Source organism: Anopheles arabiensis, chromosome 2, assembly GCF_016920715.1.
Source record: "Anopheles arabiensis isolate DONGOLA chromosome 2, AaraD3, whole genome shotgun sequence".
In the NCBI taxonomy this organism is placed as follows: Eukaryota; Metazoa; Arthropoda; class Insecta; order Diptera; family Culicidae; genus Anopheles; species Anopheles arabiensis.
Window position 1 is genome coordinate 65,717,065 of NC_053517.1, and position 26,748 is coordinate 65,743,812.

The following is a 26,748-nucleotide window of genomic DNA, read 5'->3' on the forward strand; positions in this document are numbered from 1 at the left end:
AGACCAACTTCTGTTTTTGTAATGGCAAAAACTGTGTAGTTATTATATTTCATTTCATTTCAAAACTAATTCAAGAATAAGCAAGGCTAGACTGCCTAACAGGTTATATAGTTTTCTTTGTGTTACTTAAATTTAAAATACATAAAATCAGCGTTGTAGATTGCATTGAAGGTTGATATTTATATAGCTTTTTATAAATGCAATCTACAGTTTACTGTTACATTGTCATCTATCGATACTCATTATACACCACACATGGTGCAAAAACAAGGATTTTGTTTCCTTTCCGCTTTACCGAGAACTGATGACTTTTTCAGTGAGGCCCGGTAACCATCTGTTATGTATACGGTCGTTTTTCGTATTCCATTTAAATTGCCCCCAACCATGCGCACTGTGCTGTGGATAAAATTAAAATGAAGGTTTTTAGTTGAAACAATCAAAGATATTGATTAAATTATGCGATAAGCTTAGTAAAAATACAATAAAAAAAAACATACCTCAAAAAGTTGTGTAAACTCGTTGACTCTTTCACGCACTCTGTGTATCTCTGTCGCTTTCTTTCTTTCTTGTTTTAGCCAGCTCACGTCGTCGTGACATGGCCCGGTCAACACTAATTCTTCAGGATGCTCATTCCCTCGCTACAGCCTCCCATCCATGTAGACACCCGATCTCCGACAGGTTTTGCTTCACCTGATCTAGCCAATAAACTCGCTGTTCTCCTCTGTGTTGTGTCGAACTGGGGGTCGAACACCTTCTTGGTGGAGCTCAAGTCCGGCATCCTCATAACATGCCTCAGCCATCGTATCCAGCCGGCCTTTGCCATCGTCAGGATCTCCTCCACATACCGTGGTTTTTATTGACGTTGAACCAACTGTTACAATGAAACCATAATAAAATTTTGATGAAATTGCGCCAAAAATTTCGTCGACAATTTGCTTCCATCTTGATTGTGGGTGAAATGGCTCAGAACCTTAGAACAGAACCGTCATTTTTTTTACGAACCGATAAATAAACTATGTTCCATCACCTTCCACATGCCCTACACGAACGGTGCCCAGCGTTCATCTCCATCATAGTACATAAATTGAGGAAATCTCACCATAACCGGAACAGTTTCCATTCAATTGAGCTTTTAAAATACATACACCACCGCTTGGTTCTTCGAAGGAATGGCGAAAAACCTGTATAAAAGGTAAAACTGAACGACAATTTTCTGTTTCCTTTTATTGTGTGTCACGCATGGATGCATTCAGACAGTCTTCGGGTTAAATGACAACAGCCAAAGAACTTGTGTTTCCTTCGTGACTTGTCTTACCATGCGACGTTAACATTCGTGGCGCCACAATACATTTTTATTTCTAGAACGCTAGTATACAATCTAACCAGCTGGTGCAAGGTTGGTTTTTGTTATTGGCAACTCCATATGCGAACACATTTCTGTTCCTTCAATATCAAGGTTAACAGACACTCATAAATGTATTATTTAAGTAACATTTTCAATTATATTATTTCAAATATGTAAGGCGTCCAAATAGTTGTGATTTTTTCCCTATGCACAAACCGTCGAATATGCATTTTTTATATGCATATTTTTTATTTTATATGCATATGCATTCACATAAAATAATAAAAACTAAACTTTGTATTGACATGGCATGTTTTAGATAGTTTATATTTACTTTCCTTGCAATGTGCGTTCCCTTCATCCAAAATCAACAGAAATGTTCATACCAAGCACGACGAAAGAAGCGGAATAGGCATGCATAAATAGCTGGGCCTGGGCGAGAGTTTGACTTGTTGGCGTGCAAAGTAAATTGTATCATGGCAAAAGGAAAAGCGTTGCTTCAGGTTTCCATGCGAACTATTCACGAACGATCTAAGGTTCAATTGCATGTCGCGTATTGAACGCAGGGCGGAATCCGTTTGATGTTTGTTATTTCATGTAAAACGGTCCTTATCGAAAAGGTGTGCTTCGAAAATAGGAAAACATATATACACATAGTTGCTTACCTTCAATTTCGGAAAAACGAAATTGATTTTCTTGTAAAGTTTCCTTTCGTGTTTTTTTTTGTTCAAGTAAAAATGCAATTTAGAAACGCTGTTCATATGAAATGAGACAACATGTTTTGGGGCAGTATTAAGCGGTTTAACACATCACAGGTTGTGGGTACCAATTTGATACAAACTTACTGATCCTCTACTGTCCCATTGGAGTGACGATTTGCTACGGAGATTGCTGTATGGCAATTATATTTAGGTTCATGACGTCTAAGTTTTTTTTTTGTTAAAAAGAGCTGAAATTTTATCAAGCGTCTCGAGCATCAGTAGCGAATATGTCAAACCATTTTTTTTAATATACAGAATTACAGAGTTTCGAATGCGAAGACTGCGTTAAAAGGTCTTTAGATAAATTGTATCCTGAAACATGTGAAAATAATAATGTGACGCTGAAACACGCCCAGAGCGTTTGCATCACTCATTCAGATGGCCCAAGACTCCTAGAGGATAGAGGACCACCAGGCGAAACAATGTGCAAATCAATTAAAAAAGGCTATTTCTGCTGTAATGTAATAAGTAATAATAAGCAGTAATAATCTAATAAGAACTTTAAAAAAATACTACTACATCTCCGTCGCCATGCAATATGAAGTAAAATGCTCATTATTTACTTAAATTAGCGTATTGCTTTCCATCTACGTTAAAAGTTAGTTTTATCGGTAGTTTAAAGCTAATCAATGAATCGATTCGTATTATAATCCCGTATATTTGTCTTGTGCTACAAAGTATCGTAAAATTTGTGAAACCAATTCGCGTGAAATTGTTACCAGAATACATAAAAAAATCAATTTATATCGCCAATGCAAAATCTGTATTACTCTTCGAATTTTCAAATCGATTTCCAATTATCCTAGTGTTTGACACGCTCCCTCTTTCAGAATTGAATTCACACTTTCTCTCTCTCTTTGTGGTATTTCAATCGTTACATTTTCATTTCTTTTCAATTCGTTTGAAATGGTGGCTCCCATGCTGGCTTATTATAGGGAGCTTTAAATGCATAGACTAAAACCCTCAAATTCCAGCATCCTGTGATCTGATTGTGTGAGTCCCAGCTTTAATCCAGCACTTTGAAGCCAATTGAATTGAGTTGACCGAGCGCCAAGTTTATTATGGTTCTGCCAATTTCATGTCTTCTTGTCACCTCTCGTTATTCAAACCCCACAATCAAGCGTTGTTAAGAAGTGTTTTGTGTATTTGCATTGCACGCTCGGATTAGCTATGAATACGAAAGGGCATGTCAATACGATTACTTCCAAAAAAGAGGATTTGACAGCCAGCTGAATCAAAAGTACTTCCTAACAGCAGAGCCAAACTTGTGCTAATCGGGTTCGCTGAAATCAACCACTGGGTTTCTTGACCTATTTCAAAACGGATATAGTAACAGTGAACGAAATGTATGTTCTATCCTGCTTCTGGCTCAGCACATATTCCCAACGGTTCGCTGATACGCGAATGAAAGCTATTCCCCTGGTGAGGGTTTTACTAACAGTTTGTTTCATTATAATCCTGTTTCCCATCGTGGTCTCATATGATTGTGATATTCGTTCAACCGAACCACGGTGCATACGGGATGGGTTTCTTTGCAGAAAATGGATTCAGACCTCGGGAACGGTTGGTACGATCTAACGCCGCCTGGCGGCGTTGATTGATCCTGGCAGTATGGAGCACCAGTGTGTGGAAGAACGTGTCTTAGAATGGTTGCACTACATCTACAGCAACGATTCCGCCAGGGCTATCGTGCTGAACGCCGCCGAGTTTAAACAACGGTTACTCTACATACTCGCGACGCGATTCAACATGGACGAAACCGGAGCCAGTTACTATCTGCATGCGTTCGAGTATCAGAACATTACCGAGCACAACATCACCGAGGAGCATGTGAACGACTTCCTGCGAAGGGTGTTCCAATCCCTGAACTTCCTAAACCGAACGATTCCGGACCATGCCGACGTGGACGAGGTGGAAGCGACCAACTGTAGCGATTATTGTAAAGGGGCCGTTCGGGAAATACTGCTCGAGTACAAATTGCTACATGGCTACATTTCACTTGTGGTAAGTTGCTGATTAATTTCCTTTTGTATTAGTTTCTACACCGCCTAGTGAACGAAAAACTTCCTAAACCCGTCAATGCTTGTGCCAAACTGTCCATATTAGTGAAGACGTATCGGACAATCGTTTAACCTGGGCTACCTATGGGGGAAAATGGGTTTGCTTAATAACGTTAAATGACCATTGAAGCATGATATCCGATTTAACGATTGACTGTAACTATCTATATTATTTTATTCGTGGAATGAAATTATCCTGGAACTACACCGTAATGTTTTTCATTAAACGAATATACTATGTAATTGGCTTCAGTTGGCACCATCCCAAAGCTCATTGCCATCTGGCCAGGGCCAAACGAATGTACATATGGTGAAAACGCTAGCAAACAGATTTGCATAATAAGACAAGAGACCCACGTGGTTCCCTTTTCCATATACTTCTGAGATCCGAGTGAAATGTGCTGAGCTCCTATCCCTGCCAAAAGCACTTGATGTATTGCCCTCCAGATAGTTCACAGATCTTGCCTTTATGATTACTTCTCTGGTAATCCATATTCCACTGGGGGGCAAAAGCAGCGAGCAATTTTGTATCCGAGCTGATGTTTACCCCTCTTCTCATCTTGTCGTCACATGTTGTGTGTTTGTGAACATAGATGCAAGAAAACACTATTGCATCTTTGGGCATTAATATCAATTCTCATTTAGTTTATGTGTTAATTGCTCTTTATCATAATACATCTTTGCTTTCGCTACGTTGAATCGCAATAGTTCGTTACATTTTAGAATATCCAATGCTCTTTATTTGTTTATTTGAAAATGCATTTGGAAAGAACATTCATGGTTGACATCGTTTGTAAAGAATAATTTGTACTGCAAAACTCATCTAACTTAAAATAAAAATAAAAAAAAAATGTACAAAGAAAGTTAAAATGTTCCTACCAGTAGACGGCTTGATCAACATTGCATGCAGTAACATAAGTCTTTCTGTCATACATGTCATACAAAGTTTACCTGCACTCTTGGGGAATAAAAACACGTGTGCTAAGGAACTCCTGTCTGGAAAGCAGCTTTTCTTTTCCGTATTTTTAGCCCTCGGGATGGTTAGCAAAAGTAAAATCTCATGCCGCCCGTTTCTGTAGAAGCCAAACACTTTAGCTTTCCATCCACACACAGACACACACTTTAGCATAAATCGCTCGCTATGCTTTCGCACACATTAAACAAAGATGATGTTCTTTTCGTTGGCTAATATTTGTCCCACGATAATTTCGGAACAGAATTTGTTTTTTTGTATGGGCATAATTCAACCACGGTAGAAATTCATTCAATTTCATCTGTGTGTGTGCACGGTTCAAAACAAAGCTTCCTACAAATCAAGGCCGATTAAACTTCAGTAGTAAACTTTATTACCAACGCAATTACTGTGGAACTTTTTTGGCATGCGACGACGGAGGTAATGCAAATTGCGCTTGCGGTGAGGGTGGTTGATTTTCATCTAAATTATCATCAGCCGCAACAATGGTGCATTTATGCTACCAACACATCGGACGCTCATGGAATTTGGTTCGACATTTGCGTGTACAATTATTTCCGAAGCGCTAATGTAGTGGTCAGATAGTATTTAAGATCGGTGTGATATGTTGACCTATTTTTAAATAATGATACAGGAACGCTTGAATTCCGAGTGTGTGGTTTGAGAAACGGAATAATTTTAAATGCTCATCAATCATACTTTTGGTTGCCATTTTTTCAGATATGTTTCTTTGGCACAATAGCCAATATACTCAACATTGTAGTGCTGACTAGGAAGGATATGACCAAAGTGCCGATAAATCGTATTTTAAAATGGCTTTCCGTGACAGACATGTTTGTAATGCTCGAGTACATCCCGTTCGCATTTTATATGTATCTTATACTTCCAGGTGAGTAGTTATATTTAAAAAAAATCCCGCTATATAAACATTTCAGTAAAACCGAGCACGAATAAAGTAAATTTTCAACGCGATCAATGAGCGTTTTGATTCATTAGATTCTTTTTATGCTTTGTATAACAAAATGTGATGTTTCTTAAATCATGTTTTTAAGAAGTCTTTCACGTTTCAACTGCAACCTATTACATATTTTAAGAGATCTAATCGTTTGGCTCGAATATATGTAGGGTGTGACGAAACCTCATAAAACGACGTGAGTAGGATTAATGTTAATCGCTCGGAAAACCTGTCTAGAGTGCTGCATAACAAACGCTTTTCTTTGTTTCGGTTCAATGCGCCTCCATTTTCTAGGTAGATACGCATTTCGATCCATCTTAACACATTACACTTATGCTTATCAACAAAACAAACCGTATCCCTACGGGCAAAGCTTTAAAATCCTTCATGATACAGCTTTTTGGAGAACATTTTTATACATGTCAGTGTATTGTTGACAACTTTACATTTTACTCCCTTGTGCTTCAGAAATATACATTTCAATGATAAGACCAGAGAACAGATATTTAGTAATGCTCGTTTTTTTAACCAGCACAGTTGTCTCTAACAACAGCTGTCCTAGTGTTATTTCCATATATTGATTTACAATTTTCGGCGGCACATGGCAAATGAATTGGAAACATGACAATGATAAATGAATGAAATGTAATGTATTTTGTATGTTACGGCTTGACAACATGCCCGTCATGGTTTGAAATATTGAATGAATAGAACGAAGTATATCATAGAATCATAGATAGTTAAACTCTTGATACGTTCAGTGGCAACATAAATCCATTTATTACAAAAAACCACTTTGTCGATGGAATTTGGCTAACAAATATTTCTACAACAACAATTTCGTAGATTCAGAGCTAAAGGACGATCTAGATTGACTAAGTTTCTCAAGCCAAATAAAACAAAAAATAAGAAAGTTAAGACGATACATTTAAAGGATAGTCAAATCCATTCAAAATTCTTTGCTCTTCTAATCTAATGTCCAGATAATATAAATAGACAATTTGAATGATGCTCAACAATGAAAAGCAACAGATGTCTGATGCCTATAGGGCTCATTTCCTGTAACGGTCTCATGTTACGTTCCTTAGCTGTGTAGATTATAACTTTCCAGCTCTAAGAGTGCTGTTCTTTCCGTTGAAAGCTATTATTATGATATGCTTGTCATGTTCTTTCCATTGAATCGTTCCGAACAGTAGATTAGTGTGGTGAAGAAAATGCCTCGGGTCTGCCTCGAGGAACATGGTTCTTGCATGAGCATGAGGAAAATATCGAAAACGATAAAACATCTGTCGAGTTTGATGAATTAATTATCTCATCCCATGATTTTAGATGTAGATTTTTCTCATTAAAGTGAGCCTGCAAGACAAAGTCTCACAGAATAAAAGATGATTTCCGAGAAAACATTCTTCTCTTTCTATTGTATTTTTGCTAAAGACAAATACATCAGTTAATCATATTACAACAAGCGTAATTAGGTACTCTATGTACAGCAAATAACTAAACTATAGAACAAAATAATTCGAGTCAACCCGTTACTAATTATGGCAAATTATTTTATTGCAATTTATTCAAAATTCACCTCAAGTTAATCATTTTTTGGGACGTACAGGATATATGATTATTAGGAATATGAGATATAAGATTAGGAATAAGATTATTGGAATTAAGGGATATCCTCGCCAATTAAGAGAGTCACAATCGTAGGATCTATTATGTATGATGGGAAAATACGCTATGCGCATTGACCAAATTATCTTAATAGTAAAGCCCAAATATTTTTGTAGATCATCTGTAATCAAGTAAAATATTGTTACTAGCACATAAATGTATATTGAGTTTTAATTGGTTAGATTACATTAAATTATTATAAATTAATAATGTTATTTGAATGTATTTTATTCTTTCAAGTTAAAAAAATAATTTTCTCTTTCTTTTCCGCAGATCGTCGAGACTACCCATATTCTTGGGCCGTTTATCTAATGTTTCACATGCATTTTACTCAAATATTACATACGATCTCAATACTGTTAACAGTTACGCTAGCAATTTGGAGATACATTGCAATCAAGTAAGTTAATTATCAGAGTTAATTACTCATTCCATTATTCATGACCAGGAATAACATAAACCAGTCGCATGGATCTACACGTGTTGATAAAAGTCTTCATCGTCTCTGCAGGGTGTCCAAAACTCTATCAAAATGCTCGTTTACCTTTTATTCACGAAGTATCACAGTCTTAGCTCAAGCGATACCTTTTTTGCATCGTTGTAGATAGCCATCAACTTTAGGCTATTTTTACACGAACATCAAAGGCTTATACTAGTGATTCACTTTTTAGAGAGCATTAAAAAAGGTCGAAGGCTGTAGGCAATTGATTATTTCTTTAATGTAATTTTCCCTCAATTGACCGCAAACCGCCAGATAGATAGGATGGAAAGTTCAAATTTTCTGGCATAAACATACAATAAATATGTCCGTGACCCTTTTCTCAACGTAACGAATTTTCTGAAAATATGTTTTGAGATTGATACTAAACTGTCTCGCGACAGAGGTACGGATGTGTTTCAGAATCTTCCGGAAGCAACAAAGATGAAAGGAGCACCATTTGCTACAAAAATTTTTGAACCATGTTTGATGCCCTACTTCTCAAAAGCTCTCACCATAAAATCGTTTCACACCGAGCGAATGAGGCTAATTGATGTCATCCCTTTCTTCGAATAGCATGCGCCTGTACTGGTAATAGCAGTTAGCAGCATCATCTGCGGACGGTGCTTTACATTCCTTTTCCAGTTTTGAGATGATAGTACATATTGTGCCATAAGAAATAGCGGTGAAGCAAAAAGCAACTAATGGTGTTGTTAAGAACAGTATTATGCTGCTCGTTAAAGCAGTTATTGTAGCTTAGAGATGCTGCTCGGCGTAAGAACAAAACACCTGATGCACGTTGCTGATGGCCAGTAGCTGGCTTAGTCATTGTCATTTGCAGATGCCTAATTGTTTTGCTCGTATGGTGCAACTGAGATCTATGGATATAATGGTATATGGATACAAGGGTTATATGTTACAAAATTATCTAAAACCTTTTAGCCTTACCTTGAATGCGCTCCTGTTTTTTGTTTGAATAGATTTATATCAAATAAAAAAAAAGTTAGTATTACAGGGTTTTTCAGGGGTTCTCATAGTAGTGGGACACTTCCTTGACTCTTTCTTTTTGGAAATGAATTTCATTTGTTGGAAATTGGACTCTATGGCATCCTTTTTGGACAGCTTCCTTGGGAATTCGTATTGCATTTGTCGAACTAGGGTGCTATAGAGTCCAATTCCCATTACATTAAGTTCATTTCGCTTAACAAAGAGTCAATAGTGTCCCACACTTATAAGAACTCCTGGAAAACTCTGTATTTCGAATATTCATGGCGTTATTAACACTAGGTTTACGGAACCCGTCAATATGAAGGAATTTAATCTTTCAAGTGAAATACTACAATAAAAATACCTTTTGTTTAATTCTGATTTTTACTTTTCGTAATTTTATCGTAATATACTATAATATACCTATCTCTACGGAACCCGTCAAATTGACGGATGGGTTAATCAACTTTTAGTTTATTTAGTTGAATTATAACTTTTTTCAATAAAAGTTAATAAAGGAATGAAAGAGAACGATAAACCGCTTATTATCATACATAACATCTTGATGAATGATCTAAATAAAGTGTTTTCAAACGGAAATCCTGGTCAACCTATTTATCGTGTTTTTCGAAACTCCCTCGGAAATCGGGCAAAAAGTGGCATTGAAAAGATATCGGTTCATGTGTTCGCTGAAACAATAACGTCTATTACAATAAATTAGCATTGTGCAGGTATTTATTTATGAAAAACAAAACAAGTGAAACGATTAATAATTTTAATAAAACAGGTTTTTTATGATTTTAACCAATCTAAAAACGTATTTTTATCCACCCGTCAAATTGACGAATGTCCGTAGAGATAGGTATTTAAGAAACGCCCGTAAACCTAGTGTTGAAAGCGAATCCGACGATGTTGTATGTTTCCATTTGGCATGAAACAAAGAATTTCAAATTAAGAGGACGGGCCCTTTCTTAGTTTATAGAAAAGTGTATTCTACTGAAATACAAATAATCTTGGCTCTCATCTAATGGTGTACACCTCACACCTCACCTCACAACAATGTTCGTTTACCATTATCCATAAATTTAACCTTCAATTGAAACCGAAGCTAAACCGTGATATCTGTATTCTTGTTCTAACAATGCTCTAATTTTCCAACCAATTTTACTCAATTGCTATCTTCTTCTTTGTTTCAATACCAGGCATCCACACGGTTCGCTCGCTATTTATGCTCAATCAAACTACGGGCAGGCTATAGCATTGTGCTACATCTTGGCACCAATCCTGTGCTTTCCTACGTACTTTGTCTTTACAATACGACAGACATTCGTTTTCGACGGCGACACCCAGATGATACTGTTCCATTTGGATACGGATGAAAATACAATTGTCTATCGGTAAGCTGCACTCTAATTATAAACTGAACTGTCCTGAATCTTTCTTTCTACAGCATTTGAGGACTTTCATGCCATTTCATGCTTTACCCGTATAGATACAATTTCTGGATCCATTCGGTAATTATCAAGCTGCTTCCATGCACCATCCTAACCGTCATCAGCTGCGTACTTATACAGGTACTCTGGAAGGCAAGCAAACGGCGCTTGAAATTGAAGCAAGGGGGAAATTATTCGAAAAATGGAGCTTCCTCCGTCACGCCACAAAGTGGAGGTGGAAGCAGTGGAGTTTTACCTCCGATTAGCAATGGAAATCGGTAAGTATGATAGTAAGGGCAGGTGATAAATCTGAGAAACAAACTTTTCGTAAACATTTTGTTATGCTGTAATAAAAATACATAGTTTCTTTAGGTGCGGCATGAAGTGTTGGTAAAGGAACAAATTAACTAATGAATGGCAATGTAGCGCCAGTCCAAAATCTGAAAGGTCAAACTTGATGGTTTTGGCATCAAGTACTTTTCAACAGCTGGAAAAAGTATTTCGCTTTTCAAAAATTCTTAAAACAACTTTTTGCTAGTTAATGAGGTATGCTTTGTTCCTTGTAACTCGGTAACGGTTAGGGTTCGTTTGAGTTCAGCTATAGTTTGTATTTCTTTTCAAAAATGTTCCTTTCATAAAGAAACTAACTTTGTTGTCTAGACTCGTTCTTTGAACAAGAATTAAATCATTAAGTAAACAAAACTTCTATCATTTGTCCCTTTTGTATACAAGTAGTTGTAGCTCAATGAGCTACAGAAATCTGACAACTTTACTAATTTGTTGACCACATTTTGTAAGCTACAGGGAAAAATTATCACAAAATACCTTTTTACAGAACAAAGTAAAAGATGAGGTAAAATACCGGAGCATTCATATTCGAGCGATCTGGCTTAGTGAATGTTTTTACCGAATTGAACCAATAATTGAATCTTAAATGTTTACCTAGCTTGAATTAAAGAACATTATTTGGCCGTATTTAGAGGGTTTTTAAGCCGGTCTCGTGATACATTCGGCAATTCGTACGTCTTAACAACATGCCCGTCATGGGTTCAAGCCCCAAATGGACCGTGCTGCCATACGTAGGACTGACTATCTTGCAATGGAGGGGAGGGGGGAGGGGTAATCAATTAGACACTGAAAGCCAAGCCCACAAGTGGTACAGGTAGACCTTGACCGATAACAGCTGTTGAGCCAAAAGAAGAAGAATCTATTCTTTGAATCTAGGGCTTTTATTTGATTTCGTAAGCGTGACAACGTTGAACGCAACTGCAGCATTTGACAGGACAAGCGCATCAGTTGTTTTCAGAACGTCATCATGCTTAAGGCAACCTTCGCACTTGATATCACAGGCACGGTACACAATATCACAATTCCAGTATTGTGGCTTCAAGTAAGTATTCAACTACATGTGTTTGAACGGATTTAGGTCAATGGAAAGCTTGAAAAATTGTTTGTTTATCAAATTTAGAAAAAAAATTGACAATACTTTTTCACGGGAATTGTAAGGGACGAAAACTTCACCTAACTCTGTTCTTTCGAGTTTCAGTTGTGTGTATTACTTTGAAAACGTTTATAGGCGGTGGTTAAATGATTGCTTTAAGCCGCAAAGCCCTTTGTGATATTGTGTAATGCGCTTGTCACATAAAGTGTGAAGGTAGCCTTAAGCGTGATAACGTTCCGTAAACAACTGATGCTGTTGTTCTGCCATTTGTTGCGGTTGCGTTAAATGTTGCTACACTTGCGAAATCAAGAAAAAAAACTTGTATCTGTAGTTTCGTTAATACAATCTAGTAAATAATCTAAACCCTCGATTACTTTGAAAACATTTCATTCAAACAATTAATAGTATTTTTTTCGAGTTAAATTTTGAATTTGATAATCTTCACGAACGATTAACCCTGAAGGATACTATTTTAAGCGTTCACGTTTGGCTCTTGGTGTCCGTGATAATACACTTTATGGAATACTCTGTTTAGTTGTTTAAATTGAAATACGTTTAATTTCATTCAATTAGATTTTTAATACAAATCGGACAACATAAGATACGGGAACGCAATTCCAATTAGCAAGTTTTGTATTTGTTCTCTTGAGTTGTTTTGGTATGCCGGTTTGAAACGTTCCTCTTTAATGCTTCCATGAGTCACATTCATATCAGCACTAAATATTTTACGTAAAGGAAAAATTCTATTTGTACGCTTTGGTCATAATTCACATAATTCACATATCTAAGTATTAAAATTTGTTGCTTAACATATTTTTTCCATGGCCCAGCCCCCCGCGAACGGATCGTCGGGCAGATCGGACAACCACTCTGTTAGTGGCGGTGCTACTGCTTTTTCTCTTCACCGAATTTCCCCAGGGCATTCTGGGGCTAATGAGTGGTATACTGGAAAAGTGTTTCTTCCGCCGCTGCTACGGCCTTTTCGGCGAGGTGATGGACCTGCTAGCCTTAATCAATGCTGCCATCGGATTCGTGCTGTACGGGCTTATGTCGAAACAGTTCCGGACGAGCTTCAAGTCGGTTTTTTTCAAAACTCCAACCCATAGGGCCGAGATTACACGCATGACCGGCATCACAACCACCTGTGTCTGATCGTGTCACACCCGCCACATGCACTTTCCCTTCCGTAATGTTCCCACCAAGCTTGAGTGATCGATGGGTCACCAAGTACCTTCACCTTTCTGTCATAGTTGCCCTTTGTAGGGCCAGAGCTTTCGTGACACTGCTGTACAGCTGGATGGTTCAAAGGTTATCGCTAGGTTCAATTGCTAAACGAATTTTGTAGGTTAAGTCTGCGGAAAATTACCATCCTAAAAGTAACGAAGTGCACAATGCAGTATTTGCAACACAAGCGATTGCTGCAACAGTAGCCGATTGCAGTATTCATAGACGTAGAATACCTAGAAAATGAACCTATTGTAGAGCGATTTTTACTGCTGAATGGGCTAGACGAAAAAAATCAGGATAAAGTAACCATGGTTTTAATGTAACCATTTACTAGCCATGGGTTGGAGTTGTGATTTTATCAAAAACCAAAACACAAAACGAACAAGAAAATACGACTAAGGTGTATATAATACTCGTTAAATTGTACACAGGGCTTCCCCCTGTTGGTAAGAAGTATAAAAAGGAATTATAAACAGCGATAGAAGATGTACAGCATAAGAGCACTAAGGTTGGATTAATTCATCAGATTAAACTACATGTGCATCGGTTCATAGAGTGATAATCGTTTTTGATGCAAACTCAGAAATAATGCAAAGGGAACCATTATTTTTTTTGAAAAAAAAAGAGAAATAAAAGTCTATATTGATAATCGTATTGAAACCTGATCAGCATGCAGCGTAGTGATTTGCGATTGACATTTTAAGTTCGAGTTTCCCGGGAATCGAGTTGTCTCGAGGATGGTTTCAATCTGAAAGTTGTAGCAATTATTTAACAATCGTCAAAACCCACCGTTACAATGCAAACCAACTTCACATCGAGAAAAGAAGCCGACGTTGCTCGGTGTGTAGAAATGTTTGCTTCGTGCAGGCTCACTGTTGAATGTAATATCCTGTGCAAGGTCCACTGAGCCCCAAACCTTCTTTAGGATATTCGTCGCATGTGGCCCGAATACACCATTACGGTTATTATGTTGATTTAAGGAAACTGCTGGAAGGAAAAGGTTATGCAACCCGCCACACTTTTAGCTCTGCGTTTAGATCGTAACGATTCTGGACCAAAGTAATGTGAAACCGGTGTGCTTATGTGCGCGCACTTTGAAGCTCATAGCATCGTTCCATTTCAATTATTTTCTGTATTGAGTTACGAGAATAATGTTTATTATCATGTTTTAATTCAAAGTAATTGCTACAACTTCAGAAACTTAACGATAAGAATCCGTGATAATTGAACTATTACTCATCGAAGTATATATTCAAATGTCATTCAAGTTACTTATAGCTTTGAAAGGTTGAAATGACCTTGCAAAATGAATACTAATGTCAATCGTACAAAAACAAAATCCAAATTTTCATGTTATTATCAAGAATTTTTTTAACTAGTTGCGTACGTTGTAGGACCAAATGCAAAGCGGCACAACAATGGCATAAGAATTGTAAAAGGCACATCCAAATGCAAACAATGAATGGATGTCCTAGTTAGAGCTTATGTAATATGTAAACCTAGAAACTAAGCTAAACCAAACAAAAAAAAACTCAAGAGAAATCCTAACAAAAATCGATTCCAATTAGTGAAAAACGAATTTAAAACGACGAACGTATTTTGCATTTAACAGAGTAGTGCGATTTTGTGACAAATATAGTCAAAATATAGACGAAGATACTAGGGAATGTGGTGTACGAAGGAATAAGAGTCACTGTATTTTGAAATGTAGCTGCCAAGATGCTGCGTAAAGAGGCGTAAAATTATCTATACATGCAAGGAACAATTGTTTGCTTTTATTTTGTTTAGAACATGATGACAAATTCATTATTTTGTCTCCGATTATAATTTTTGGTGTGGTATTTCCAATTGATTCACTACCATTTAACTTTTGGTTCTGCTTGCTATTATCGTTTTGTATCGTTTGATAAATGTTGTGTACAGACCGCTGCCTCATCTTGTGGGCTCATCGATGACAGCATGGCTAAAATAAAGCGTTAATAAAACGGCACTAAATAAAACGATAATACAGGCGCGGATTACGCACTACGCAAACTAAGCGGCCACATGGAGCCCCGTGTTCTCGAGCGGCCCAGAAAAAAGAAACCCATTCCATAAGGTAAAATGCTACTCATCTCATCTTTCTCTGGCTGACAATCTTTGATTTAACCACCTGCTCGACACTTCAACCATACCTAATTCGTTTGACCGTTTGACGGGCCTCCACTTGTCTTAATCCGCCACTGCGCTAATATGCAAAGACATCAAGAATGGTATGATCGTGCATATGCATACATAATCTAAATACATAAATAACAGCAGAATATTGCAATTTTGTTTCAGTGTGAAAAAAACAACACATTTTAACGACGTCTTGTCTTTGCGCAACATGCCACGAAGATGGAATTTCGAGAGTCAAAAACATCACGCCTCAGATTCGGATTATCATCATCACCATCTCAGCAGATCATCATCACTTAGTGTTCATCATTTATTTATACGACGCGTACTGCGTTGTTTGTTTTCTGTTCTTATCTAACGTCAGTTTGTCTTCATTATACTGCATGCAACATTATATCTAGGACTAGTGTAAATGACAAAAAAAAACTACACGCCCAGTGGTGAAAGCTCCACCAACGAAAGACGGGATAAAACAAAACAGTCCGAAGCAGTTCAAACTAGACGTTAAAATTATGCAACACCACAACGGGTTGATACTGCTTTCTAGAGATTTCAAGGAATCTGAGCCGGGCTATCCTTGGAATAATAGCGTAAAAGCATTAGCTTAAAAAAAAAAACAAGATAATAAAGTTCCAACCAGCAGTGGACCCTCCATTGCTAATCCTTTCAAGAAGTCTACATCTTTTCCTTTGTTGCAATGCACATCAGGGTAAATCACCGTCGGAGCCATCCTCTTCGACAGCGCCCTCATTCCGCGCGTCCGCCAATCCACCACTGGACATGTTGACAACAGTTTCATCCTGCATCCGGTGATCCTTCTCGGTACGGTCAAGACCCCCGGTGTGTCCTCCTGTGTCTGGTGCGGTAGGAGCATCAATCTGCCCACCAGCAGCCACCGCAAGAGCTCCGTTAAGTCGGTCGGCCATTTTTAGGTACTGTGAATGAAAAGGGGTAAGCAATGATAATGGATACGAACAAACCCAGAGCAGACGATGACATGAGGTCAGCAAAAAAAATAAAAATTATTATGCGACGCACGGGTAAAAGAAAAAATTACTTCGAACAAAATGCGACCACAATAAAACGCGTGCTCACTCGCCACGTAAGTGTGCCAAATTTTCCCTTTTCCTTCTGTTTTACGCGCTTCAAAGTGAATCATGGTTGTCGTTTACTACCTCAGCATGCAATCAGTGTAATCATACTTGCCTCACGATGGACCGTAATGTGTTGAGTCATGTCGAGAAAGTTGCTCAGATACAGCACGGATTGGTCCGATTTTCCGACTTCGTAACAATAGAGTGCGAAGTTAAGATAGATTAGCGGGTTCTTGACGGCGTCCGGAAGCATGGTTGACTTCTCCAGCGAAAGGTAAGCGTTTCCGGGATCATTTAAATGCCGCAGACAAGCTGTAGTAGCGCGATGGCAGGATAGAAAAGTTTTATCGAGGGTTTTATTTATTGATGTACTCTGGCGTTCGTTCTTGGAAAACATGATTTGAAACTCACTTCCCAGCAACATGTAGCACTCGGCATGCTCTGGCCGTAGACTTATCGCAGCAGCTAGCGTTTGAAAGGCACTCACGTATTGTTGGGCTGTAATTTGAGTTCAGTAATGGGTAAGAGAGAGAAAAAAACACAGACTTCCTTTCTCGAGCAATATCCTTTCTAGTTTTGGAGCCTACCTGTTACCAACACCAGTCCAAGATTGTAAAGCGCGTTAAAGTTCAACGGCGAAACCCAGGTTGCTTTCCTAAGACATGAAATTGCCTGCGGAAGAATATGAAAAGTTTATTGAATGAAGGTTATAACTATTTTGCCTGTAATAAGTTTTGCTGTAAGAGTAGTAATGAAAGCAACTTACAGCAATAAATTTTTGCTTCTTGAAAAAGCATAAACCGATGTTACTCCAAACTTCCGAGCTTTCGTCTGTTAAATTCGATATTCGTTTATACTTATTAAGGGCACCGTCAATGTCATTTTTTGACTGTAAAATATTGTAGTATTAATTAATATGCTTGCAATTCGAAAACATAGAACAAAATGTAGAAAATATTTCATTAAATCCCGGGCTATAAGCGAAGCAGTAAATTGTGCGTCGAGTATTAAGTGACAAACTTTAATACCGTTAAAAAAAGTTAAAACCATTGTTGAACCATGTTGTTGACCGGTATGAACCAGTTTTAAAGCTATTCACTCCGGTAAACTGAGTTCTAGTAAACTTATGAAACCATAACATTATGCTTGACCAGGAATTTCTACTTCAAGGACTTTGCGACGTTGAACGTTCATAATCTACGTTTTGTTCGGTTGCCAAGCCTTAGATCGTAACCACGCAACCTAAGGACCGGTTCTATGAAATAAACGTCATATCTGAATCAAAACTGGCTTTGTTTCAGTTGGAAAACATATGGCTTCATTGGAAAATGGCTGCTTGCTTGTTTGAAATTTGAAAAATGTTATCCCAAAAAAGTTTTTTAAAATAAAGATTTTACGTAATTGATAAGTGAATAGCTAGCTTAGTTTGTAATATCACTCCAAAACTACCAATCTGTAAAAGGTTTTTTAAGTGTTGTAATTATTATAAAATTTAAGTTTGTGTCAAGTCCAGACAAGTTGATAAATTTTTTATGCGGAATTGTATTGTTCCTAAACTTAACTATTTGCGGCAAATAAACCAGTACAGTCTTTCCCCGAGATACGAGACACTCGAGTCACGCTAACTTTTAATGTAGACAGTTGATATGTTAAATCAGTACCATATTGTGCAACAATTATGAAACGCAAAATAAATTAAATTATCGTTGATTGTTTGAAATCGCTTAAAAGACAGAAATCATCTAATCTTTCATACGATTTATATCCAAAATGGAATTTAGTGCATAAAAGCAATTAATTTAATCAAATTCAACCATGTATCAACAATAGTTTAGCTGACTTACGTGACATTTGACTTACGCGAAAATCCGAGCTCCGCAAATGTCTCCGAGACGCATTATTCGCATAACTCGGGGAAAGACTGTACCTATGGCCGGTCTATGATCCAATAGACTAGTGGTTGGTCGAATAGACTAGTGGTCAATAAAAAATAAAATGCAAGTAGAATTCTACGAAAATGTCCAAGTTGTACGAAATGTTTACAGGGACATCAAAATTAGACAGAGCCACAAGCAAATCGTTAGCCGTACATTTCCGAACATAAGACAATTGATATACACAAAAAAGATTATTGCGAATAGAGCTTTGCAAGCGTGACAACAACAAATTTTCTTATTGCGTTTAATAGAAAAGCATTGACCTACGTACTTGTAATATTGATCCCAATGCTAGTAGGGCGCTTGTATGCTTGGAATCGGTTGCCGTTGCATCAAGTAATTTTTCAAACGCCCGCTGGTACTCGTTGATTTTCAAGTACAGTATACCTATCTGCGTCATCAAGGATACGTCATCTTGCGTTATTCTGGAAGAAATAAGCAAAGCAAATAAAGCCGTAAACCGCAACCAAAAACTAGTTTAAAAAAAGCCTTCGAACTTACTGCAAACAATTTTCTATCATTTCAATCGCTTTGATGCTGTCTCCTTCTTCGATGTAAATTTGGGCCAAAATCTTATAGCTTTCTACGTGCTTACCGCAAGTGACGGCTTGCTTGAGATATTCCTTTGCCTCACCGACACCCGCCTTTGGCTGTCCGAAATTTTTGTAATACAGCTCACCAATGTGATGATAGATTTCGTGGTCAGGTCGTTCAAGTAGAGTTTCCGCTTTCAAAAATACTTCTAAAGCATTGCGAAATTTTCCCATAGAATATCTCCAGGCAGCAGGGAATAGAAAAAATAAGCATTAAAGTCACAATGCGCCTCAATATGCGCCTTCAATATTTTTCAATATGCGCCTTTTTGACACTCACAGTGTTTTGGCGAGTTCCTTGTAGTTTTCTGGTTCTTTTTTGTTCAGCGCAATCGCTTGTTGAAAGCAGTGTACGGCTTCGGTTGAGTTGTTTTCCTCTCGCAAAATAAGACCCTTCATGTAGTATAAGTACTGCTTGTCGTAGCAAATGCCCAGCTGACGGTCAATCAATTTTTTGCACTGCTCAAAATGCTTCCTGGTATACAAACCGTGTATCAGCCAGTTCATGTGGCGATTGGTTACACTTTGAGGTTTCATTGCTGGAAGGCAAATAGTGACACAGTTTTTTCTTCAGTTTTGAGAATTCGTTACGGTATAGTACCTCTGTGTCATTCTTTTGCATAGAACTACTGTTTGGTTATGTTTTTGTAGATTCGAAGAAATGTGTTACCAAACAGCACTTACCTGCCTGTGAAGAAAGTTGCTTGTTAGTTGACACACTCACGGTTCCTTCGTGCGCTCGTCCGTTACAGTACACATAACGTTCCGTCATCTTTCTTTGCCTGCCAAAACGCTTGAATTTGTTTTGTTTGTATTCTTTTCTGAAAACAATTGTGGACAGCACAAAGCTTCGCCAGGTGTCAATTGCAACTGATGGTAAATTTGTTTTGGTAGTGAATTTGGAATTTGTTTGGATACGTTGCCCCTAGCGACCACGTTGCGCAATGGCGGTATGAATGATGACGTATCGTTCCACACCAGTAATGTTTTTTAAAGAACGTATTAGAGTAACATAGAGGTGTAAGTATGATTCCCTTGTTTATTATTTTACCTCATCTTATATTTCACACAGCATCCCCTCTCGATTCTGGCATTTGCGTCTCGTCAATTGTGCTTCCGAACCATTATCATACGCAATGCAACTCCCCGCAATGGCCTTCGGAAAAATATAACATTTTCTTCGTTCCAGATACAACGGCGTTGTTCTTCCAAGTTTTAGACATTTTACAGTTTTTTTAAACAGGATTCGCAGTTTTTAGTCAAAATATATTTCCTTATCGTATAGTTTTGCTGAAAGTGCTTGGTTTTGCCACTTAATTAGAAAGAAACGATGTAATTTCTCTTCTTTGAAAGATTTTTACATTAAATACATAAAAGTTAATATCACCATACATTTAATTATACGATTAAATTAATTAATGATTAAAACTTAAACCCTTTGACAGTCCCACGATTTTTAGGAAATACACGAACCAATAATGAAATAATGGCAAAAATTTAAAAGAAAAAATAAAATAATATTGGCCCGTTCTGCAAACCGTTGCTTTACACATAAGATGATGAGCAAAATTGGTCATTATCATTGTTTTATCTCCTTCCCGCTCCCCATACGCGACGATTGAATCGAAACCGAGAGCAAACCACAGTCTCACACGGGCAAATCATTTAATGGGATGAAGATGGATTTTTTTGCAGATCTGTTTAAGGATATCTACCAACCTTACCTTCCGGCTGCCGAACTATCCGATAGTAAGGACTAACTACATGTTCGGCTGCGAGGTACTAAATAAGTCATGAAAGCCTGTATAGGCCGACATGACCCCGAATAAGAAGAATAAATAGAATAAAACAACAGATAGATAATAAACATCTGCTTTCAAGTATGCATCAGATGAGAAAAAATTCGGAGCTAACCTGGAATAGACATGATGTCATTGAATGAACTTGGAAAATGTAATCGAAAAGTTACTGAAGTATACATTTTGTAAACTTTGATCAATGCTTTATGAAGAAATATGTTTAGTATTGTTCTAGACATGCCAGTTAAAAATTAAATCTTAATTGTGGGGAAAATTTGTATTATATGTATTGTTGTAAGCTTTTATTAAAAAAATCAATTATTTTGTGGACCACGTCTTTTCATGCCACGGACTGCAAGGGGTTCACGGAAAAAATAAACGAAAAAACTCTCGTTAACGTGCATAGAATCACAGCTCTGTACAAATGTAGGGCAACTGCTATTTGACCATCTGATGAATTCCACTGTTTTTCGTTTACTTGCACTAAGAATCAATTATTTTCCGTTTTTGCTTAACGTTCTTTTGTAATAGTTTTCCGTGTACATTAACATGAACATGTTCGTTGCGTTGGGTCTTAACATATAAATATGTGCACAGCGGATTCACAATATTTTTTTATTTTATACAAAATAGTTTCAGCCAGTAAAATTGCCAGAGAATTTTGTTCTAATTAAAAATGATTTCTTCCTGGTCTATATATTATTAAAGGTTGGTTTTTAGAAGATTATTTACGCAGTGTCGTACAACTCTTGTCGTACAACGGACCAACGGAATTCATGGCCCTCCCGAAGCATTTACAAACATAATATTTAACATTTTCAGCGTCAGTAATAGCATATATGAGTCAGTAAACATAATCTTTGTTCAAAGAAAAACTTTGTTCAGAAGCGCGCGTGATCAAATAACGACACTCCATCGCATCGAGAACGAACATCGTGCGGCACTTTTTGGATGTTGTATAAGTCCGTTCCAGTTACTTAAACATGTTGGTACTATTAAACAACAATTAGATCATCGAAAGACAGTCCGGTACCGAACGACGATGATTCTAAGCAACAAGAAGCGTTTACTTCAAATCTCCTGTTGAACTTCCCCTCCCTCATGTAACAAATCGTGACGTTTGACGATACTCCCCTTCCCTTTTCAACGTTACGTAATTGATGGATGACGCCTAAGCTGAAGAGGAAGACTGAAGGAAAAGAAGCTACATCGCTGCGTTCGCTTGGCCGGGAGGTCAGTGCAACTGGCCAAACAGCGAAAAAATACCTGGAAAACTTGAACATGCATGTCAGGAAGCAACAATATCTGCTTCTACTATCTGTCTCCTGGATTCGGAGCTGCAGGCAATGGCGCCACAACTCGAAGTGATCATGTAAAGAGATGGAACGAAATGGAAGATGGAATATCGACGAGGTATCTTAGCCAGCGAACCGACTCAACATTCCCCTGCTGTGCGTCCCATCGGGAACAAACAAAAACTCAAAAAACATGTCCACACGCATGTTTTTGTCCACCTTGCCGTAATTTCTAGATAACTGCCTCAAGGCAGCTCGTAAAAGCGTAGAGTTTTATTTTGGAAGTAAGCTCGAATAATTAGCTTTCATGGGAAATTTACCAAAAGCAGTTGTCTGTCGTAGTTTTTTGATAACCATCCAAGTCCAATTTGTAAAGCAAACTTAAAAATAATAAAATGCATAAAAAATGCTCCAATCCCATACCATGGCTTCTGAGCTCTCCCCGGTGATAAACAACAACACCATAAGAACGCCACTTATTCGTCGTGGTAATTACCATGGCACCGATTGATGTCGGTTTGCTGGTTTTATAAGGTTGGGCGCCTAATTTATTTGCGTTAATAAGGTGCGCGGAGAACAGAATAAAGAATGCAGAATGAGGTGGAGTATCGAGGCGAGAACGCATCATCAATGGCAGTGGTCTCCAACCTGTAGTCCGCGGACCACTCAGCGTGAAAAGGCTTGGTCCGCAAAATGATTCTTTTTTTTACAAAAGCTTATAACAATACATTTAAGGAAATCCATCCCCACAATCAAGATTCAATTTTTATCGGTCATGTGTAGAAAAAGATTAAACATATTCGTTCATAAAACTTGGAACAAAATCTACAAAATCTGTGTCCGAAAAATAATGTTGTTAGGCGAAAAAATTAAGTGAAATGAAAGATTGTAACTGATAGATGTTTCTTTTAAACCAAATCCAAGCAAAATTGAGGTCACACAATTATCGAAATAACCTGTTCAATCACGGAAATTAAAGAATGTCGGTAGATTTTAGCAAGATGATGACCATCACGTCATTTATGTAAAAAACAAGAAGAGCTGAGGCCCTAGATTGCTGCCCTAAGGTAAGCCGGAAGAAGCTCTAATGGACCTGAAGCACTTCACTTAAGTTGTCGTATAGTATAGTAAAGTAAAATATAATAAATGATAATTGTTAAGTGGCCCACCAATACGATTTGGTTACAAATGTTACCCGCAGCTCAAAGAGGTTGCTCATCTCTGCTGTAATTAAATAATCAATAAAATGTTTACTAATAAAGACAGAAAAAACATCATATTGCTGTAGGATATTTTTATTAGTGGTATCTCACTTTTTGATTGACTTTTGTCACTACAGGTTGCATAACATTAAAGTTTATCGTTTCTTGTTATTTCTATTTCTATGCTACTGGTTTGCATACCTCACAGTAACACACTTTATTTTACTTTTCAGAATAAAACATACTTTAATAGAGTACATAATAAATGATTGCTTTGCATAATACGAAAAGGCTTCTTAATTACTAATATTCCAAGTTATTGAAATATGAAATAGGTAGGAAGGTACATTATTTGCAAACAAATCAAAATCTTTGAAATTCCTTAAATTTATTCTAATACGCAATAAAGTCGGAAATTGAAGTTATTTGAAGCTATGGAGTTAACAAATTTGAAGTAAAAGTTGAACAACATTTCATTCATGTACCAATTTGAACACAATCGTAATGGAAAACGCAATCATGCATATATAGTTCATATGGTACCTAACATGTGCGTATAGTGGTTGATTGTTCTACATTAACATCAATTTTAACCCTTAAATGGATCCAAAATACCTCATTAACTAGAAAAGGTGTAACGGGACAAACAATGGTCCAATAAATTGGCTCAGCAAAACATGGTTTTTCTTCTGCTCCAGAAAGTTCTTGATTGTAGAAATCGGTCAACAAACAATCATGATTGTCGGTGCTAGAAAAAGGTTCAGTACACTACAAGACTTCTATCTCTCGTAAAGGTATCGTAGATCAGTGCAGTTCACTTGTTTTACTTTCGTAGTGGAAGGTGTATAGCATAATATAAGAGAATAATATTCATCTTGTTTAGACACCACACATGACACTTTTACTTTACCCATTCATTGTTCTACTGTTTACGCGCTACTGGATTACTGGAACGCGCCCTACTCTTTCTTGGTTGTAATTATATCCCTTGTTTTAGAGTTGAATTAAAAAAATCGTAGACATGTATTGCCAGAAATGACATTCAGTTCTACACATGATCAATACATGAATAGTTTTTTTTTATCATTGTTTTGCAGTTCAGTTTACTTGGTAATAACAATTAATATTGCTACGAATATCAGCTATAGCGCGTATATTTGCGTTATCTGCTTTTGATAGCGTAAAACATGTGGTTCATCTTACTTGCTAATGCTCAACGTCTGCTTCTTATTCAGTTTTATTTTATCATTAAAATGCTCCACTATTGCTACTTTTACTACTAATAACATCTTAATATTTAATCGCCTACAACACTGTAGGAAAGCATTCGGAAACGATTTGTTTTTAGAATCAATCGACTCAGTACCTTCACTACAGCAATACATACACTGCTACTTGCAGAGAAACATCGAACGGTGAAAGTACGTACTGGTTGCATAAACTAGATCTTCTTCTATTGATTGAATCGAATCTTCTAGGAATGACTCAAAATACATCTCACGGCCTTTTATGAGCTTTCGGTACGATATGATAAAAGCCTATTTGTTATAAATCAATGAAAAGAGGATTTTCCTGTCTAGTCATTCATTGCGCTTTCACAAGGAACTTACCCTTTTATCGCTTATGGCAAAAAAGCTCTTGTAACATTTTATGAACTTTCAGTGCTATTTGCTTGAATGAAGCTTTTGAATGATTATGGGAGCTTTACGGAAGATACTTTTTAGTTACGACGTCTGCGCACTAGGTGCAGAAGGCAAAACTAAAATTCTATGATTTTTGCTCAGGAATGTAATCAGAATTGTCCTCACTGTTCTAAAACCACTGTTGTGAACGATTGTACTAACCATTTAAAATAAATGCGTCCGCTGTATCAGGCATGACACGAATTATTGAAAAATTAATACTGCAATACCTACGGCAATGTATAAGTATCCATTACATTATTTTCAATCGGCTAGGACATCTGTAAAGAAGAAAATAAGAGCAATTATAGTTTTGTTCAAAATGTGTTTGAACAATGATAATTAAAAAAGTGTTTAGGTTGTGAAAAGTTCTAACTATAAACTTAACCTTCTAAATACTTTCAAATATGATAGAAAGATTATGAAACTACTTACGCAAGGCAGTAAAACGAAGCGTCTTAAGCAAGCTGTAGATGTCTAGATTATGGAAGCAGAACTGGTAAAAGTTTGGAAAGATGTGCTAGACATGCTTAAAGATTGGGCGACTAAGGCTATAGTTTCTAAAAATGTCTTGAAGAAAACTACATTGTTAAAGTAGATACAAAATTTTAAAAATACATGAGGGTTTCTCAATCTACTAATCAAAGGATTAAGAATCGGCGAATGAAATAACCGAAAACATTTAAAATTATTAAATAGGTAGACATGTTTTCGTACGTTTTGCCAAATCTATCTACTAAACAAAGAAGTAAAATTCAAATTACTGTAAGTTCTAATGAATTAGGTAAAAAGTGAGAAACATTATAATAGCTAACGAAAGCTAATAAAGTTTACCGAATTCAACCAAACGAATAATTTAGAACTAGTATAATTCAATTATTTCTGTCAATTCATCGCATACCATTCACCATTAGTCCATCCCTGCTTCCGTATTTATAGAAAAATACTACATTAAAAGAGTCCTGTTTTTAAATGTGTACTAAGCTTCAAACGAGATGAAGCATTATAAATAAAATTGGAAAAAAATATTCCAACGTTGAAAGGGTTTTGCGCCGAGTAAATTCATAGTTTCGATATTGTTTGTACAGAGGGTTTCCACCCTAAACACATCAATTGAAATTCTCATTTGAACTCACTTTTTAGCTTAAAGAAAGCAGCGAAAAACTTAAAGCAAATTATTTGCTACAAGAATTATTGTTTAGTTAGTATGCGGAACACAACAAGAAATTTGCGCAGATATATAACCACACACCTTACCCCCAAATCAAGGTAGCGAAACAAAAAGCCCACATCAACTGTCTTGTTACTGCATTAAACAGGATCGCGACATGGGATTGCGTCGACATTGTTGATTGAATACAGCTACCTCGTGGTTAAGATTATCGATCGAACGAGACATACGTCTACGTACGTGGTACTGTTCATTTTCTGGACTTGACTGCCGACGTCTTGAGTGGCAACTAAGCGTGCCAAATGTACAGTGCCGAAACAATGCCTGTAAGTCGGTCTCGGTAGAGGATAGTTTTAGCTGACCGCCGAACGGATCGCCCGAATAACCACTTGTGCCACCCGTCGGTACCGAGTGTTGCTTCTTCAGTAGTAGTACCTCACGCAACAGATCGGGCTGGTGTCGGTGATGGTGCTGGTAGTAATGATGC

General features: G+C 37.2%; 3 protein-coding genes across 6 annotated transcripts in view; 1 reads left to right on the top strand and 2 right to left on the bottom strand.

Annotated features, from left to right (window-relative positions):
• The window catches only part of LOC120893353 (G-protein coupled receptor dmsr-1), a 63,834-nt gene extending 48,752 nt beyond the window's left edge, over positions 1-15,082 (top strand). For 2 of the 3 annotated variants that reach the window (XM_040295170.1, XM_040295169.1), the window contains 6 exons: positions 3,645-4,110; positions 5,860-6,028; positions 8,036-8,162; positions 10,430-10,624; positions 10,720-10,938; positions 12,932-15,082. In XM_040295170.1, the coding sequence (XP_040151104.1) occupies positions 3,718-4,110; positions 5,860-6,028; positions 8,036-8,162; positions 10,430-10,624; positions 10,720-10,938; positions 12,932-13,253 (1,425 nt within the window). In that variant the 5' untranslated portion in view covers positions 3,645-3,717 and the 3' untranslated portion in view covers positions 13,254-15,082. Of the gene's footprint in view, positions 1-1,537; positions 4,111-5,859; positions 6,029-8,035; positions 8,163-10,429; positions 10,625-10,719; positions 10,939-12,931 lie in introns of those variants that run through there. The other variant, XM_040295171.1, reaches the window with a different exon arrangement.
• Positions 15,083-15,784: 702 nt separating this feature from the next.
• On the bottom strand, positions 15,785-19,971 carry LOC120893352 (Bardet-Biedl syndrome 4 protein homolog). 2 transcript variants are annotated; one of them, XM_040295167.1, is made up of 9 exons: positions 19,797-19,971; positions 19,393-19,651; positions 19,021-19,293; positions 18,791-18,944; positions 17,349-17,471; positions 17,170-17,254; positions 16,994-17,080; positions 16,695-16,894; positions 15,785-16,423 (listed from the first exon to the last, which is right to left on the bottom strand). In XM_040295167.1, exons 1-9 carry the CDS (start codon positions 19,882-19,884, stop codon positions 16,193-16,195), a joined length of 1,500 nt encoding a protein of 499 aa, XP_040151101.1. In that variant the 5' UTR covers positions 19,885-19,971; the 3' UTR covers positions 15,785-16,192. The 2 variants fall into 2 exon arrangements, with proteins under 2 accessions (XP_040151101.1, XP_040151102.1); XM_040295168.1 differs by having other exon boundaries at positions 19,393-19,725; positions 19,797-19,878.
• A 3,512-nt stretch (positions 19,972-23,483) lies between these two features.
• Positions 23,484-26,748, bottom strand: part of LOC120893874 — a 38,742-nt gene continuing 35,477 nt past the window's right edge. Inside the window, 1 exon segment of the mRNA XM_040296039.1 lies at positions 23,484-25,371. Coding sequence (XP_040151973.1) covers positions 25,355-25,371 — 17 coding nt within the window. The 3' untranslated portion in view covers positions 23,484-25,354.